Source organism: Hippocampus zosterae, chromosome 2, assembly GCF_025434085.1.
Source record: "Hippocampus zosterae strain Florida chromosome 2, ASM2543408v3, whole genome shotgun sequence".
Taxonomy (NCBI): Eukaryota; Metazoa; Chordata; class Actinopteri; order Syngnathiformes; family Syngnathidae; genus Hippocampus; species Hippocampus zosterae.
In genome coordinates this window covers 40,059,450-40,077,537 of record NC_067452.1, presented here as the reverse complement: position 1 = coordinate 40,077,537, position 18,088 = coordinate 40,059,450, and the positions used below count along the sequence as shown (strand labels likewise).

General features: G+C 47.7%; 4 protein-coding genes across 6 annotated transcripts in view; 1 reads left to right on the top strand and 3 right to left on the bottom strand.

The window, feature by feature from the left end:
* Positions 1-152: 152 nt before the first annotated feature.
* On the top strand, positions 153-3,491 carry lhfpl4b (LHFPL tetraspan subfamily member 4b). Of its 2 annotated transcripts, XM_052058349.1 has the most exons (6): positions 153-347; positions 761-1,022; positions 1,664-1,868; positions 1,976-2,055; positions 2,129-2,276; positions 2,348-3,491. In XM_052058349.1, exons 2-6 carry the CDS (start codon positions 795-797, stop codon positions 2,365-2,367), a joined length of 681 nt encoding a protein of 226 aa, XP_051914309.1. In that variant the 5' UTR covers positions 153-347; positions 761-794; the 3' UTR covers positions 2,368-3,491. The 2 variants fall into 2 exon arrangements, with proteins under 2 accessions (XP_051914309.1, XP_051914308.1); XM_052058348.1 differs by lacking the exon at positions 153-347 and having other exon boundaries at positions 666-1,022.
* Positions 3,492-3,805: 314 nt separating this feature from the next.
* On the bottom strand, positions 3,806-7,249 carry pcsk1nl (proprotein convertase subtilisin/kexin type 1 inhibitor, like). Its single transcript, XM_052058346.1, has 5 exons — positions 7,026-7,249; positions 5,958-6,186; positions 5,674-5,857; positions 4,736-4,828; positions 3,806-4,666 (listed from the first exon to the last, which is right to left on the bottom strand). The coding sequence occupies exons 1-5, from the start codon at positions 7,077-7,079 to the stop codon at positions 4,348-4,350; spliced, it is 879 nt and encodes a 292-aa protein (XP_051914306.1). The 5' UTR covers positions 7,080-7,249; the 3' UTR covers positions 3,806-4,347.
* A 2,208-nt stretch (positions 7,250-9,457) lies between these two features.
* On the bottom strand, positions 9,458-15,456 carry LOC127596158 (synaptophysin-like). The gene is made up of 8 exons (XM_052058347.1): positions 15,367-15,456; positions 14,702-14,767; positions 14,499-14,623; positions 13,255-13,453; positions 12,719-12,910; positions 11,901-12,110; positions 11,580-11,639; positions 9,458-11,376 (listed from the first exon to the last, which is right to left on the bottom strand). Exons 1-7 carry the CDS (start codon positions 15,382-15,384, stop codon positions 11,595-11,597), a joined length of 855 nt encoding a protein of 284 aa, XP_051914307.1. The 5' UTR covers positions 15,385-15,456; the 3' UTR covers positions 9,458-11,376; positions 11,580-11,594.
* Positions 15,457-16,272: 816 nt separating this feature from the next.
* cacna1fb (calcium channel, voltage-dependent, L type, alpha 1F subunit) overlaps positions 16,273-18,088 on the bottom strand; it is a 30,414-nt gene continuing 28,598 nt past the window's right edge. For both annotated transcript variants that reach the window (XM_052058326.1, XM_052058327.1), the window contains one exon: positions 16,273-18,044. In XM_052058326.1, coding sequence (XP_051914286.1) covers positions 17,781-18,044 — 264 coding nt within the window. In that variant the 3' untranslated portion in view covers positions 16,273-17,780. The remainder of the gene's footprint in view (positions 18,045-18,088) is intronic.

Genomic DNA, 18,088 nt, shown 5'->3' with positions numbered 1-18,088 from the left:
CGGGCTCATCAGCGAGCTTTGCATAAAGCTGAGAACGATCCTCCTCAGAAGAAAATAAAAAAACGCCGATTAACCTCCAGTAAGCACTTTCCATGAAAAATATGCCCCCCCCCCACGCCTCCAAAAAAAGAAAAGAAAGGGGAAGTTGATGAATCCGCGGCTTCCCCTGTAAATTCATTTTTTTAAAAGTTGTTCCTCGGTCCGCCTGCGGGCGTCGCTGTGGTGGAGCGTCAATTTGCGTCCTCGTCTTTCCCATCCTCGCTGGCGGGCACGCGCGTCGTTGGACCAGACGGGAACGCGCTGCGTCCGCGTCGCTCTTAGACGGCGTGCGCGCGAAACTGCTGCAGGTTGGTTTGTTTTGCTTTTTCTTTTCCGTATGATGCAAAATTCCCAGACGGTGGTGATGACGATCACTCGGCGTTGTCGGATTTTATTGCAAAAATGTCACGCCTGCGGATCATCTGGCACGTCTGCGTTCGAGTATTGAGGGTTTTGGATAGACCGAACGTCATTTTTTTTTTCGTTTTGTGCAACACGATGCGGTTAGCGCATTCGCATGACCTTGTTGAGTTTCGAATCTGAACTCAAGTTGCCCAATGTGCGTCTTTCCCGTTCCTCTGTTAGCTTCATTGAAGAAAGTCTAAAATGCTAAAAATGTGAAGATGTGCCCACGCTTGGATGGATGAAAATCGCGAACGAGCATTTCGTGTCGTCCATTCAGTGATCTTATTTTGATTTTTTTTTGACGCCATCCTCCGAGGAAGTCTGAGTGACGTGGGCCGGTGCGCGCGGTCATGACGTCAGCGGCGGCGACCCCCGGCCTGGGCGACCTGTCCCGCTTGTACCAGACGGAGTTCGTACGCAGCGCCCGCGCGGTGGGCGCCCTGTGGGCCGTGTGCACGCTGTGCTTCGCCATCATCCAGGTGGTCATCCTGGTGCAGCCGTCCTGGATCGGAACCGCCGAGGTCCGCCATCCGGGGACGGGGCCGGCCCCGCCCACTGGCACCCTGGGATTATTTGAGGTGATTGCAAACTGCCATCGAGAGGATACTTCGCCGATGTACGCTCGCCATTTGCAGCAATAAAAAGTTCAGATTTTGGTCGAGAACACGGGTGTCCAACACGAGGCGCGGGGGCCAGATCTGGCCCGCCAGGGCATTTTATGTGGCCCGCGAATGTCAACAACCCAAAAATCTGGACCAAAATTTGGCAGTAATTTTGTTACCCTCTTTACACCCAACAAACGATTATAATTTATCTATTAATTAATTATAATCTATTAATTTTTTTGTGTAATCATTTTGTGGTTTTACTGTCATAACAACCCTCCAAAAAAGACGCGATTCAAAATTGGCCCGCGATTAAAATGAGTTTGACACCCCTTGTCCAGAAGTTTTTTGATTACCGGTAATTCATTATGTTCATGTCCATTCAATGAATTTTCAATTAAAACACACACACCATAACAATGGGTATATTTTTTTTAAGTAAAACCATTAAACACCAAATCACTGTTACGCACTGCTCAAAATACACAAAGGGCACAAATCTCAGCTCAGGCTCTTTGTTTACCGGAGCGATTTTGGAAACTGACCCGATTTGAGGACAAGCGGATGTCTCCTTGACTTGGACTCTCTCGCCGTGTCCTCCCACATCACATCAGGTGTGTCTGGAGTCGGACAGGCCGGTTCCCGACTGCCGCGGCCGTCTGTCCAGCCTGTCCCCCCTGCCGTCCTTCCAGTCCGTGGCAGTCCTGGTCGGCGTGTCCCTGTGGGCTGTGTGGACCAGCGTGGTTTGTCTCTGCCTCTTTCGATTCTGCAGTGCCGCCACCGTCTACAAGATCTGCGCCTGGCTGCAGCTCACAGCAGGCGCGCTCGCTTCTCATCGCCGCCGGCGTCCGCTCACGCGGCTTGACTGGAGTTTTTAGGACTTGGGACTTGCACGTTTGGTTATTTGCTCCCATCTCCGTCTTCAGGGTTCTGCTTGGCGTTAGCCTGTCTGCTGTTCCCCGATTCATGGGAGAGTCCCGAGATGAGAGTCCTGTGCGGCGACTCGGTGAGCGTCTCGAGACTTTTGGTTTAATTCGACGCCGTCAATGGTTGACGGCGGCGCGTGTTGTGCGTGCCAGGTGGGCAGCTTCTCGTCGGGGAACTGCTCCATCCACTGGGCCTTCATCCTCGCCATCCTGGGCGTTTTGGACGCCGCCATCTTGGCCACACTGGCGTTTGTGCTGGCCAACAGGCAAGACGCCCTGCTGCCGCCGCTCGGCAAGGAAGGTACTTTCGGGCGCGGCGGGAAGTTGCACATGTGAAGAGACAACCTGACTTCTTGTGTCCCGCGACCACAGGACTGCTGATGTCGGCATAGGCGCCGCGGGACTTCCTTGTCTTCCTTCTCAGAACAAACGATGACATCGTCGTCACCATGACATCATGGCGATGTCGTGAAAACACCCCGTATGATGATGATGAAAGGTGGAACTGTTGTTGTTGGATCAGCTCCTTGTTGTCAAGCACGTCGCGCGTTTAGCATTTGGGTGTTAAGTTTAGCATTTAGCATTAAGTGCAGTTTGCGCATCGTAAGCTCCCAAACACAACGGCAGGCAAGTCCTTCTTCTCTTTGCATGGCTCGCTTCAGTCGAGTGTGATAACACAATTTCAGCGTCTTTCCAATCGCGTTAGGCGGAGGCCCCGTTGTCCTGAGCTATTATCCGGTGCTAACAGTTAGCCTAGCTTCTGTTATTTCTTGTTCCATGACATTGTATGTCACAAAAGAACACAGTCAGACATTTTCTTTCCCCGCCTTATCATGTGAACTCTGTCAAGATGTTTAAAAACAACTGCTTTGTCTTAGCTTAGCAACGGCGAGGTTGAACAGTACGTGTCACATTTCCAGACAGTGTTTTCATCTGTACCAAGTGTTAGGCTAATATGATTTTTGTTTTTTTGTAGTTGTTGTGTGCTTGTATAACTACTGTTAGCATGTCAGCCTTTGAGAATACTCAAGACAGTAGTACTGAGGTGTGAGATGAGTGCGCAACAACTAACGTGCTAGCTTAGCAGAGGCTTAGCTAAGGTCGGCCACCAGCAGACAGCCAACTGCGGGCGTGACGGAAATTTCCAGTCGAGGTCCGACAGCAGGAGAGAAGAAAGCGGAGTGGTCATCTTTGAAGGTGATGCAGAGAAAGATCCGAATGGTTTTTGGCGGTGTGAACGCCAACCGCTAACGGCTAGCTGCTCAACAAAAGATACAGTATCGTTCCCAAGGAAAGATAAAGAGTCCTTTGTCATACACTGTATTTACGAATTAGACTATTTATGTACTTTATGTATGATTAATAAAAAATAAAAAATAAAAAAAGGCCTGTAATGGCTAAAGAGAAAGTAGTCCGGCGTATTTTTACAGATGCGTCCTCCCAAAATCAAATCATCTTGCATGCCATTTATTTTTATAGGATGGTGTTGTGATTTAAAAAAAAGATTTTTAAAGTGTTTTGGGATCACAGTTCGGTGTCGATTTCGTGTTGTGCACTATGAAGACATTTTGGGGGGGGGGGATTTTTCATTTTGGGGCACATAACGCGTTTTTGTGGAGAGCATGGTGCTAAATGACTTGCAAACGACCTGATTCAAATCGACATTGTCTTATACACTGCCGCTTGTCCTGCCGTGTGTAACTCGGATGGCAAAAACCGCCGCCACGCGTCCGCCACGCGTCCGCCACCGTTTCCTGCCGCCTGCGCGGTAGCAAGCATTCATCGCGTTGGTGTGACGTGTGTCAAGTCGAGTGACGTTGAAACATGGCCGACATTTTTCAACTTTATTCTTACTTTTGTATATAGTGTGCCCACGCTGGCACGCAGACTTGTGATCACATGACAAGCTGGAGTGCACAAAGACGACTAGAAGGAACTTAAGCACTGCGCTTCAAATGCTGATCTTGGTGGTGCCGCTTGGAACTTGGCTGCCCTCATCAAAACGACACAAATGAGCACCCAAGATGCCTAAAATGATTGCCTAAAATAGTTGATACCCATTCCCGATAATCAGGTTCAATTTGCGATTAATTTTTTTTTCCTTTTTGCGATCAAATTCAGCAAAGGCCCGCTTGTCAGATATCGCTCAAGAGGACCCTCGGTGATTATTCTGTCGGGCGGGGCGTGCTGGAAATCATTCCCCTCCGGCCGGCCCCGTAAATGGTTAAAGTAGCGTACGCGGATCACGGCGATGGGGCATTATTTAAGGATTTTTAAGGATAAAAGTGAGCAATAAATATGCGTACGTTCATGACAATAAAGACGATTCTGCTCAACCGCTTCTTTCCTCCTTTGTTTGCTTTCCCGGCCGCCTACTTTCTCATGTAGTTGACAATCTGGTGAAGCAGCGCGTGGTTGAGGGCGGCTCTCCGGCGTCGGGCGCCGTAGCGCGCGTTGGCGTTTGGCGGCGCCTGAAGCCGCCGGCCCTCCTGTTCTTCCTCGCCCAGCCTCTTCACCCTCAGCAGCGGTTCGCTGTCGGACGGCGGCGCGTCGTCCTCGTCCCCCAGAGAACGCCGGCTTCTCCGGCGGGCGCTTACCGGGGGCTCCGCGACGGATAGATCCCGTCTTGCGCGCCGGTTGGAGGGGCCATCGTCAGGGCTGATGATTGGCAGGATCCTCGCGAGTAAGTGTCTGAGAAGGCGGGACACCGCGATGAGGGTCTCTCGGCCTTCAGTGGACTGAGCGATGCGCGCCGCTTACCTCACATCGTCGCCGAGGTCTTCGTAGTTATCGCCCCGGAATCGCTCGAGTCTCGTCTTTGCCAGCTGGGCTCCACCTACCCGTGGCTCCATCCTGCCAATCACACGTTACTTTTTTACTCTTAACTCACTCACTCCCAAAGACGTTTCTGAACGTCTTTTCAGACTCGGTCTAGAATCGGCTGATACTGAATGAATTACAAACAATAACTTGCTTTTTTTTAGAGAGTCCAACCAGTCAGTAAAAACTCATAAACTAGTCTGTCAAGATTTGTCGGAAACTCTTGACTCTCTTTAGAGAGTCTAACTAGTCTCTAAAGCTTCTTCAACCAGTCTGTAAAGACTCTTTAGAAAGTCCATGTGGTCTGTAAAGACACTTCAACAGGTCTGTAGAGTCTTTATCTAGTCAGATGAATGCCGGTCTTCCACCTCACCATTTTTTCCAGTCACAAACTAAAAACGAAAAAGTCAGAAGGAAGTTGGAGGGTTTTACTCGTTGGCGATGCTCCTGTCATGGCCATCGTTTTGAAATTATCGCCGGTCCTTTCAATCTTTGCGCTGACGTGACACAACCGATAATTAGAATTGGCAGTTGCAGGTCCAGAAAGTAAAAAAAATCGGTCAGAATTTGCATAGGTGTCAAAGTCCGGTCCCAGGACCCTCAAAGCCTCCAGGACCGGACTTTGACACCTATGCTTTAGAGAGTCCAGCTCATCTTTATTGACTTTTAAACTCGTCTGATTTTGGGAATGTGGATGGAAAGATCCATCCGAGTGCAGGGAGAACTTGAAAACTACAATGAGGAAGGCTCGCATCCAGATGCTGACCCCAAACTTCAGAACTCGTGCCAACCGCAATGCCCAAATGCCGCCACGAGTTGTAAGCGAGCTCTTCAAAAAAGCTTGATGACATCCTCCAGATTAAGGACCATCCCGTCACCTGTCTAGCAGGGCCTGAAGCAGCTGCGGTGTCACCAGGGTCCACCAGGCCGCGGGGGGCCTCCCCATGCTCGCGCCCCGGCCCCGGCCACGGAAGTCCTTTCCTTCCATCTGCAGGTCCCCCGGGTCGACCGATCCCGCTGCCTCGGCTTTGGCGAGGAAGCGCAGCAAAGTGGCGATGGTGGCTGCGTGAAAGTGACACACCGGATTGCATCGGTCAACTCACGTGAATATTCGTTAGCGCTAAGAAGCCGCGCAATGTCACGGCGAAACGTCCTAGCCAACCTGTCCGGCGCTGCTGCTCCTCATCCTCCTCTTCCTCCTCCTCCGCCTCTTCCTGGTCCTGCTCTCGCCGCTGACCCCTCTCGACCAATCGCTGAAGGGCCTGCTCCAAGCTGGGCCCGCTCCAGCCGTCGGAGCGGTAGTAGGCCGGATATGACATCACCTCATCCCGGTCATCGTCGTAGGCCAACAGGTTCTGACGTCCGACTCCTCCGCGAGCTGCAAGCGCACACTGACAAAAGGCCATTTTCCTGGCGGTTTACGACATGCTTAGTTCCATGGGAGCACCCCCCCCTCCCAGTCCGCTGTGCTACTTCCAATTCATTTGATGCGGTGTTGTTTTTCCCAAGCAAATCCAAACGTTTCCTGTGTTTACACTCAAACTTAATCAGAATCCAATCCGATCGTTATTGGCCGAGGAATTTGTCGCCGGTCGTCTCGGCTCCCCTCGTATTGCAATCGCAAGCAACTACGATAAATCAAGACATGGCATACAAGTAGAGAAATGGAAGGCTGCCATGAAGTCATGTTTGTCATCGGCATCTTTATCCACACACGCACGCACACGCACACACACACACACACACACACACACACACACACACACACACACACATTCCTGTACTATAGGCACAATGAGGACCAAGCCAAAAGGCCTACAAAGCGAGGACCACCCTTTCTGCTTGACGAAGGAACGAAAGAGACACATTTCTAGACACAGGGGGCGCCCTTATCCAATACACTACCTTTGATAAAACTCATGCCGGTCCTCACAATGTCATTAGTACAAGGACATGCGCACATACATACACACACACACACACTGGACACCAGAGACTGGAAAGCCTTGTTGCTATGGGCTACTGCCGCTTGTCACTATGGTGACCAGGAGATGAAATGCAACATTCATCAACACACACACACACACACACACATACACACACACACACATAGATAAGCAAGGACACACACACACACACGCACGCATCTCGCTTCCACAAAATGGAAGCGAAACAGCCAAAGAAAGCAGAGCACCACGCTCGATGAGAGGAAGGACGCGATGGCGCCTACCTGAGCGGCTTGGAGCAGCGCAGCGCCAAGCACGAGGAGGCCGAGCGACGCCATTCTGAGCACTGAACGCGTACGAAAAACCAACAACAAGGAGGTGGCCGGGAGGGGGAGAGGACAGAAATGAGACAGAAATGGGAGGGGTGAGAGATTGATCAAGATAGATGAGGGAGAGAGAGCGAGAGAGAGAGAAACAGGCAGGGATGAGTGACAACAGCGAGAGAGAGATTGATGAGAGGATGGAGACGGGGGAAGAGATGATCAGACGGAGAGAGAGTGGAGTGACGAGATAAAGAGAGAAGGACTGTTAGGGTGGTTCTGTTTTTGAACAACAGGTGGCACTGTAGAGCTCCTCCTGCAGCGGCACACCTGTTGCTCATTGTTTCGTTAGTGTGTGGCGAAAAGGACTCGCTGCCCGAACAGTCTGTGTCGGATCATCATCATGTGTCTCTGTGCACGTGTCATGTTTTGTTTTCTGTCTTAGGTTTTTTTTTTGCTACTTTGATATCTTGTGGTTTTTCTGGACTTTATTGGAGTGAGTTTTGGGGAGTTAGTTTCTCCATTGTATTCCTGTTTATATTTTGTTCAATACATTTTGGTCAATCCACCCTGCTCCTCCCTGCCTCCTTCCTTTTTGGGGTCCTCCAACTACCACCTCACAAAACGTGACAGAGACGAGGGACAGTGAAAGTGAGGGTATTTTCTGTCAAGACGTTTTTTTTTCTCAAAACTTGAGTCTTTATTTTGGACTATAGAATCTTCGTGAGCGATGCCAACCTCTCGATTGAAGTCAGGTGAGTGTCAGAGGGCTTCCCGAGCCCACGGTTGACAAATACGAGCGACATCCGCCGATAACACAGCCATCCACGGCTTCTCTCAGGACTTGATCACTCTCTTGGAAATACAATTTCACTCGTCTCCGAAAGAGACGATTTACTTGAGCAGGAAATACCAAATTTGCTGCGATTTATGCCATAAAAATGGTATATATGATTGGGTTGATCAGGGTTAGGGTTAGGGGTTTAGGGTTATGGTTAGGGTTAGGGTTAGGGTTAGTGTTAGGGGTTAGAGGTTAGGGTTAGGGGTTAGGGATTAGGGTTAGGGTTTGGGGTTAGGGTTAGGGTCAGGGGCTATGGGTTAGGTTTAGGGGTTAGGGTTAGGGGTTAGGGTTCATGAACCCTAATGAATTCCTAACCCTTCATGAAATACATGAAGAAACGCACCAAAATAATGAGTTGAGTTGAGAAAATCATAGGGATTAGGGTTAGGGTTTAGGGTTAGGGGTTAGGGGTTAGGGTTAGGGCCAGGGGCTAGGGGTTAGGTTTAGGGGTTAGGGTTAGGGTTCATGAACCCTAATGAATTCCTAACCCTTCATGAAATACATGAAGAAACGCACCAAAATAATGAGTTGAGAAAATCATAGGGATTAGGGTTAGGGTTTAGGGTTAGGGGTTAGGGTTAGGGTTAGGGTTAGGGTCAGGGGCTAGGGGTTAGGTTTAGGGGTTAGGGTTAGGGGTTAGGGTTCATGAACCCTAATGAATTCCTAACCCTTCATGAAATACATGAAGAAACGCACCAAAATAATGAGTTGAGTTGAGAAAATCATAGGGATTAGGGTTAGGGTTTAGGGTTAGGGGTTAGGGGTTAGGGTTAGGGCCAGGGGCTAGGGGTTAGGTTTAGGGGTTAGGGTTAGGGTTCATGAACCCTAATGAATTCCTAACCCTTCATGAAATACATGAAGAAACGCACCAAAATAATGAGTTGAGAAAATCATAGGGATTAGGGTTAGGGTTTAGGGTTAGGGGTTAGGGTTAGGGTTAGGGTTAGGGTCAGGGGCTAGGGGTTAGGTTTAGGGGTTAGGGTTAGGGGTTAGGGTTCATGAACCCTAATGAATTCCTAACCCTTCATGAAATACATGAAGAAACGCACCAAAATAATGAGTTGAGTTGAGAAAATCATAGGGATTAGGGTTAGGGTTTAGGGGTTAGGGTTAGGGGTTAGTGGTTAGGGTAAGGGTAAGGGTTAGGGTAAGGGTAAGGGTAAGGGTAAGGGTTAGGGGTTAGGGTTAGGGTCAGGGGCGAAGGGTTAGGGTTAGGGGTTAGGGGGTTAGGGTTAGGCTTAGGGTCAGGGGCTAGGGGTTAGGGTTAGGGGTTAGGGTTCATGAACCCTAATGAATTCCTAACCCTTCATGAAATACATGAAGAAACGCACCAAAATAATGAGTTGAGAAAATCATAGTCCACAGGACAAATATTAATAGAGGTGTTTTTTGCCTGTCATGATGACAGGGGAGGCACGTCCTCACCCGCCTCCCCTGACTGCACATCACCACGGTCAAGGCCGTGTCAAATGTGCTAGATGGCGACACAAGTTGGGAACACAATCAAATGTACTTTTTATTTCTGCGTTTGGTCACAAGCACGCCACACAGTTGCTTTGTTTTGTTGTTTATTGAATCATTACGGCGGATAAACACAGCAGGGGTGGGGGGAGCGGCATCGCAACAAACGACACAGTACGTACGTCATCATCGCCATTGCCGTCATCAAAAGACATCTAGAAATACTGTATTGAGCGTATTGAGTTGAATTGCCGCCATATTGAATGTGGAAAAGTGGAGGAATGGGTCATCACAAGGGGTCTACCTTAGGACAAGTGCCTTCCCTGAAGAGTCAGACCTTGTCTCTAGACTCCAGCCTTCAGTTGAGACAAGAGTTGGAACTTGAACCTTGACTGGAGACGACTATCTGCCCTCAGGAGTAAAACCTTAGGTGGGGAACAGAACCTTCCCTGGAAACTACTGCCTTCACTTGGGAACCTTCTTTCAAGAATGGAACCCTCTGGGAAATAGAATCGTCTCTCAGTACTTTCCCTTCAGATGAGCTTCCCCCAAAAGATTGTAACTTTCTAATGGTAGGAAGTCCTTCTCATTGGACTAGAACTACAACTGGCACCAATTTTTGTTACGTATGCAGCAAGAGCAATCAATTGCAGTACAATAATCAGATTAAAAATGATAGATGTTATTTTTTTAGGTGCGTATCTGTTGCCCAAACATCTTTGTCTCAAAAGAGAGGCGTTTGTGTTGTGGTGTACTTGGTATGTTGTGGATTTCGCAAGTTCAGCCCATTCACTTTCATATTTATACTTTTGCATTTACTTTAATATGTTTGTGCAGCAGCTCTGCCACATCCAATATGGCAGACGCAACGACCCAACACTGCAACGGGCTAACCAACTCATTGAGGCATCTGTGCTTTTAGTCTTCTAAATCTGGAGTACCGACAAAGAAAAGTGTAAAGGAGAGAAACACAACACACACACATACGCACACACACACACACACACACACACACACGTCATCAGTTACTGTACAACACAAACATCCACAAGGATGGCTGCCGATTGGCTGAAGGGACAAAATTCAACATCAGCAGAACAAGATGGATGGATTGACCCACTGTAGGAACTTTATGTTTTTGTTTTGGGTTTTTTTTTTGGCAAAGAGGCTAGCTTGTTAGCAGCCAAGAAGATAAACTATCCATTTAAGCTCGCATCCTAATAACGTTTTTTTTGTTGTTGTCGTTTCTGCTGAGTCACTAAAAACTTCTACACGGAAGCCATCTTGGTTCCTGATTTGATTTAAGACGCTCGCTTGTTTTTAGGTTTGAAACCAGTTGTGCTCTGGTTTAGGTGTGTGAATAATGAACAATGCAGATCAACAAAAGGAAACAAAAATACGTGGAAGGGATGAAGTTATAGCTAATACATATGCATATAGTGTCAACCCTCGGGTGTTCACTTTTCAATATTTGTGAATTTGCCCTGTCTTTAAGAACCTATGGTCCTTTATTCTATCTCTATTGTGCACAAGCCAAAGCCATTTGTGATTTTAAAATATTGTTTAGGAACCAATTTGTGGCACGTTGAATGAAGTCGGGGGAGGCGCTTCATGTAGTCAGGCCATATCCTTGTCTAAAAAAAAAAATTCTATTTTTGGTAGCAGACACTGTGCAGTATATGAAAAAGGATTTGAACCCTTTGGAATGAGCTGGATCGTCAGACATTTTATTAGATTATGTCCGATTTATGCAGGAATCATTCCAAAGGGCTCGGATTACTTTCTTGCAACAGATATATGTGCATTTATACGTATACTTTATTTATTGATGTGTTTATTTCTTTCTTTTCATTTGTTTGATCTTTGTTAGTTTGTTGGACCTTTTTTATTTATTTATTTCTCGACAGGATGTCGAATTGATTAACGTGAATAATCAAACGCCCGGTTACTCCCCATCCCCGTGTGTGTTGCATCAAGGGATGGCTGCAAGCAGGCACTCGCTTCCGATTCTTCCTGTGAAGGGAGAACGCAACAAGGATGTGTGATCATTGCGAACGGACACTCGCTCGTGCAATGACTGACTAGCGAGTCCCACTTTTATGATTCAGCGGTACGGTAAAATCTCGGCCTTACGTGATTAATTCGTATCTATTCACAAAAGTTAAAAACAATCCCGAAGGTCATCACAATTTCGTATAACTTCCCGAATGACTCACCAAGTTCCTGTCGGTTCACATCTGATTGGAGAACGAGGTGGGTGCCCCCTGCTCTGCGTCCTGCAAACATGAACATGCTAACATGCTAACCAATCTTATGTTCTACAGAAGGTCAGACCAAGGAAGTTCTGGTCGTCCGCCACAAGGCCGCGATTGTGGCTATTCAGAATGTTCTGGAGGTTCTATGTGTCAAGTGTTCTAAAGAAGGTTCTAGTCGTGGTCACAGGAGTTTCATAGCCGACTACAACGGAATGAATGTGGCCAGCGAGAAGGTTCCAGAATTGCGTCTAGATGTTCTACAGAAGGTTGTGCGTCGCTCACCTGGCTGTAACCCTGCTGGTTGTAATCGGGCTGGTAGCCCCCCTGGTTGCTGGCGTAGGGATCTTGCTCATAGGCTCCTGGCGCGGTCATGGCGCTGGGGGGTTTCTCCTGAGCGGGTGGAGCTCGCATGAAGGGGGCGATGATGCCCGTCTCCTTGAAAACGAACCACAGGTTTCCCACCCATAGGACCACGTTGATGAAGCCGAATGCCTGCATACAAATGAGGGCGGCACTTCATTAGCAGTTACCTGTGACGTCGCTAGCGGTCGTTCACTATTGGTAGTGTAAGCTTATGTTAAATTATTAACGGTACCGGTGACTTATGATTTTGATAGGTAGCAATTGCTATCGGTAACTAGCAGTCATTAGCGGTCGTGAGCACTCGTCAGAAGCTGTGAGCTGCCGTTAGCGACCACCAGCCGACAATGGCAGTCGTTAGCTGCCGTTATAGGTTGTTAGCTAGCGTTTGCCGTTGTTACATTAGGGGGTTTTCCTGGTGGTTAGCAGCCGTACTATCAGCCTCTCAGTACTCATTAGCAGTTGCTAGTTGTTGGTGGCTAGAGTTTGAAGTTTTTCGCAGTCAAGAACCATCGTTAGTAGTTGATAGTCGCCACTATTAAATGGTTAGCCGTCATCTGCAGGTGCTAGCAGCTTTTAGCGGTCATTACCTGCTGTTTGCAGTCACTAGCTATAGTTTGCAGTTGTTGGCGGTCACTGCGGTTGTTCGAGGTCGCAAGTGGTCATTACAGGTTAACTCGTGTCGTTGTGAGCTCTCATGAGTGGCTGTTAGCTATCATTAACAGCTGTCATTGCCGCACCACAGACGTGTTGAGTCCGGACATGACGGGGTCGTGGACTTCGCGGCATCGGTTCTCTTCGGCGTCGCAGGCGTCAATCATAGTGATGACCTGGTCTGGGTCCGTGGCCACCTTGACGTCCGACAAACCCTTGGCCCATGCTGCTGAGCTCACCAGCCACATGAAGGCAAACACGGCGCTCACACCAAGGTCCTGAAAGGCAGCGCGAAAACGTACAACGTACAAGCACACGTCAGTCACATCACATTACATCGCCCGCTTTCGTGTTCAAAACATTTCCAGACCAGCCAAGAACTTCATCCCTGGCGCAATTTCGACTACTCGGACTGAATCCTCTGTATTAGCACTATTATTAGCGTTAACATTAGCGCTTATATGGGCAATAAAATCAGCCGGTGACATGAGCATTATCGTTATCGCTACTATTAGCATTAATATTAGCATTCGAGCTATAATGAGTGTTCACATTATGAGGACAAATATGAGCGTCTAAAGCTGACTGTAACCTACGGTCGGTAACATGAAGATACACTCACCACCAGGGGGCCCTTGTTGTTCTCCTTGTACTTGTCGAAGAGGAAGACATAGACGCCGAGTGCTGCCGTGGCGTACAAGAAGGAGAAGACGCCGACGGTGACAAAGAATTCCGCCGAGGAGGAATAGTCGCCGACCAGGAAGAGACGCTCCGGGTTGCCACCCTTGCAGGTGGGGGCGTCGAAATACACGTGATGCAATCTGACGCGCACACAAACATTCCAAATGCACTCGTGTTAGCAGTAGTATTTGTCAATGTTGTCACATAGTTAACTCATTCAGTTAACTCATTCAGTTAACTCATTCAATTCTGGACCCAGTCTGAAAAGACGTTTAAAAACGTCTTTGGCAGTGAATGAGTTAATTAGTTGGGCACCAATAAGCATTAACATTATCACTAGTAGCATTAACTATAGCACCGATTCTGTCGCTCACTAGCACTTCTATTAGCGCTAATATTAGCACTGATATTTGCAATACTGTCAGCACTGATATGAGCACAAAAGTGACCAAGGGTGATGGCCTTAATTTTAGCACTAGCGTAAGAGGGAATGTAAGATTCATATTACCATTATTGTTAGCACTGTTAGCTAAGTTAGCACTTAGCCTTAGCATTAAGGTGAAAGAGGAAGTCAACTCAAGCATTTTTACACGAATATGCGGCCCCACTCGTCTTAAAAACAACATTCTGTCTCTCAGAGCTCAGTTTAGGAATGTCAGGATTCCCCCCCCCCGGCACCCCCCCCCCCCCCAAAAAAGTCAGTGTGTGTATGAAAAGCAGTTTGATATTTTACAACTGTTACGTCTTATTATTACGACACACCTTGATTCATATTTGTATCTATTTTTTTTCCCCAATAATCCTAACGGCGTAATGGCTTGGGTGGGGGTTGGGGGCATTTCAAACACTTTAAATGAAACCTCAAGCCTGTGTTTCACTTTCTGATGCATCTTTGCTGAGCAAATTCAGAAAACCGGTGAGCTGTGACTGCTCATTGCCCGGAGCCACTGTGATGTCATTTTCAGTCGAGAGCAAGTCGCAAAATGGCCGTCTCCGGAGACGGATAAAACGAGATGTATTTTTGCCGCTTAATTCACATTCCACCAACACGGTATTCATCAGAATGCCGCGTTTAGACGAGTGTGGGCACGTCGAACATATTGCAAGTCCAATTTTTGACTGGATTTCCCCTCGCAGCCAGGTGTTATCATAGCTTCACATGGACTCAAATGTCCAGTTCCTGACCTGAAAGGATATTCGAACTCCACCTCGATGCTTAAGTCGCTTTCCGTGCGGTTCTTGCACTCCACGGCCACGCGCAGCATTCCTGAGTAGCTTCCGCATGTGGAGAAGGCCAAGATGGAGAAGAACTGGGGAATAAAAGCTCCATTGTTACAAAGCGTGTGCTCATCTCATACAGCAAACCTCTTTGTTGGGTGTTCACTGACCCACTGTAGGATCTTGATAAAACCCAGGGGAACCTTCAGCACCCTGAACTGACCCTGGGCCACCAACTGGGGGGAGACATCAATCCTTTGTTAGTCCCTGAAAACTTGCTAACCATACAAGTGTGGCACCGTCTTATGATAACTTAGTGCCCAAGAACTATGTTGAAGTGAGTTTTAAGACAGAGGCAGTGCTGATCATCTTTCTTCATGATCAAAATAACCCAAGTATTATTCGGACCTGGCAGTCAAGCGGCTGACAGGAATCAGCCCCCTCTAGCGGCCACCCTTCTCCTAGCCGTTAATTTCAGGACACGACGTTGTGGCGTCATGGCGAGGTCACGTGATAGGAGTGGATGCTTTTTCATCGGCTTCATCGTCCTCTGCTACGCCCCCGCGCACCCGCACTGCCATTTTACACATTTCTTCATGCACACATACACGAAAGACCGGATGACGTCACGTCATGTGTCGGGCACCTAGACGCGCACGTTCGTGAACGCGCAGAGCAGGCTTGATCATGCACGCGCAAAAACGCGCGGCGGACGTCGAGCGCCAACGTGCAAAGATGTCCCAATAAAATCCATCATGTAGTACCGCGGGGGGGCCGAGGAGTGGGCTGAAAAGGGTTAGTTGTTGTTGGGTTTGGTTTGGTTTTGTGTGTTTACCTGATTGACGACGTCCATGATGCTGGATGTGTAAGAGCGCCACACCAGATGGACCAGGAGGGGCAGGATGTTATTGGAATGAGAGAAGGAGGAGACAGGGGGTGGGCTGGGGGGGGGGCTGACGTATTTCCTGTGCGCTCATCTTATTTTGTTATTATTTATATGTTCATACTTCATCTAATAAATGCATGAAGCGTTCCAGCACTGTCGGAGCATTTTGGCGCCAACATTTTGGGGAAAACGGACCTTTTGATCATTTTTGTTGTTGTTTTCATGAAAAACACGTTGGAAATAAAAATGCTGCTCGTACAAAACTGCTTTAACACGGCAGCTCTGCTTACATTTTGACTTTGACATGATCAGCCCCTGGTCATGGAAAAACGTCGTATGATTACTGTGTCAACTTTGCTTCTGAAGAGCCCAAATGGATAGAAATCAATCAAATAAATGATCTTTCCTCTTCTTTGCTCGTCAATCTTTCCGGGGGGGGGGGGGGGGGGTTGGAATTGCACGCAAAAAGAACATACGTCTGACATGCTGGGAATTTCGGCAGGTTATGCGATGGTGTGACTGGTCCACATGTGGGATGCACTTTGTGCATATGGTCGATAGGGGGCAGCGTAGTTCTCTCTTCTTGGTAAACGTCTACCCTAGCAAACTGACGTTGGTAAAAGGAAGTCATGCTTTTTTTGGGGGGGGGGGGGTTATACTTCTGAGATCTTCTTTATTTATCCTGATAGTGAAACAAGCTTTTAAATTGTTTGTTTCTCATGAATAACACAACTAAACCTCCACAGAAATGATTTTAAAAATATTTCAAATACATTTTCCTGAAAAAAAAATGAAAAAAATAAGTGTGTGTGTGTGTGTGTGTGTTGTATGAAGTCTTGAGTGATCAAACACACATTTGTTTTCTTTTTTTATTTATTTGAGGTACGCACGGTTGGTTGCTTCGTCACGCGACTGAAATTTGGAGGGAAACCCGTGAGTGAGCCCTTCGGTCGATGGTCAGGAAGAACACAAGAAGACAAGAGAGATGCTGATGTTCAGCATCAATACAAAAAAATAAAAATAAACACCTTGACAACAAAAAAATTGATCAAAAATGAAAATTCACCTTCCCGTACATCCAGAACTGATACAGTATAAAAGTCACAAACCCGCAAGAGCATCGTGACGGGGGCGCCGGATAGGCGACAAGAGCTTCCGCATGTGACGACATGCGAATGAGAAGTCGCTCGTCCAGCTAGCTAGAAAAATGTACAAAAAATTTGATTTGGTTGGCATGTACTCTAAAAGTAGGAGTGCTAATTGGTTCCACAAGTAGTCTTGACCCTTCGATTACTCACATCTGATCACCTTTCAATTAGCTATGTCTGATCAACTTCCTTTGGTTAGTCATTTCCGGATAACCTTTTTTTTTTCCGTCATTTTGTCAAGTTTGATGGATTTATTTTGATTAGCCCTGCCTGATTGTCTTCTTTTTATGTGACTCATGCCTGATCAAGTCATTTTGATGAGCCAAGTCAAAATACAATTTTGCATTTCGTCTTGTCTGAGTGACTTCTTTCGATGAGTCGTGATGGATTGAGTCATTTTTCCATTAGTCATGCCTGATCAACTTACTTCTTTTAGTCATCTCTGAAGAGCGTCATCATGTTGAGTTAATCGTGTCTATTTCAATTGGTCATGTCTGGCTCATTTTTATCCCAATTGGTCATGCACAACCAACTTGTTTCTATTTTTCATGATTGACCAGCTTGTTTTGATTCATCATGTCTGACCATCTTATTTCGATTGTTGATGTCTGTACAAGTTTCTTGAACTAGTCAAAGAAGTATCCTATCCATCAGACACGGCACAGATAGTGATAGCAACGAGGCGTGCATGAAAAAGTAAAGGGTTTGGGGGGGGCGTTTTTTTGCATTATACTCTCCAAGTGAATCCTTTAACACGCGTTAGCTGATAGCTAACAGTTAGCACACCTAATCCGCATCTGATGGCATTGCGATGTCCATGACAGACAATAATGCTTGCGCTAAGCTAGGTGAAACTAAAAACATATAAGAGTGGAGTGTTTGCTGGGAGACTTTAAAATGTCCAAACTATCAAAAGCAGCAGAAATGAGTCCAGTTTTTATATCTGCGCAGCGAGCATGCTATGCAGCCGGCTGGAAATTGCTAAACAGATAGCACCCAACAGCCAACTGTAAGTTTTTCTTCAGCAGTTGTTGTTTGTAAACACTCGGAGGTTCGTCGTCGTCGCCCGCTTGAGAACGTCGAGCGTGATACGCGACCCGCAGCCACGTACGTGAGCTCCTCCGTCAGTTCCCTGAATCGGGTTCTAATTCCCGCAGAGCTTCTCAAGACCGCCCACCTCAGCGGTCTCCCGATCGGCCGCGAGCATCCGTCCCATCAAAATGACGTCACGCAGCCCATCTCGTCGGCCAGCTCTTCCTCCTCTCGGCCGGTCCTGATCGGCTCCTCGTCGCTGTAGAGCGCGGCGGGATCTGCGGACGAGGCGTGGAGGAAGTCGCGGCTGGCGGACCCCAGCAGATCGCTGGCGGCCGATTCCATCTCGTCCACGGTCATGTGACATGCGTCGGCAATCTCCCGCTTTGCAAACGCCACGAATTTGGGATCCCGCGCGTAAAGGCCGAGACCTTCGGAGATGAGAACCTGTCAAGGAATAAAAAAAAGGGAAAAAAAACAAGAAAATCATC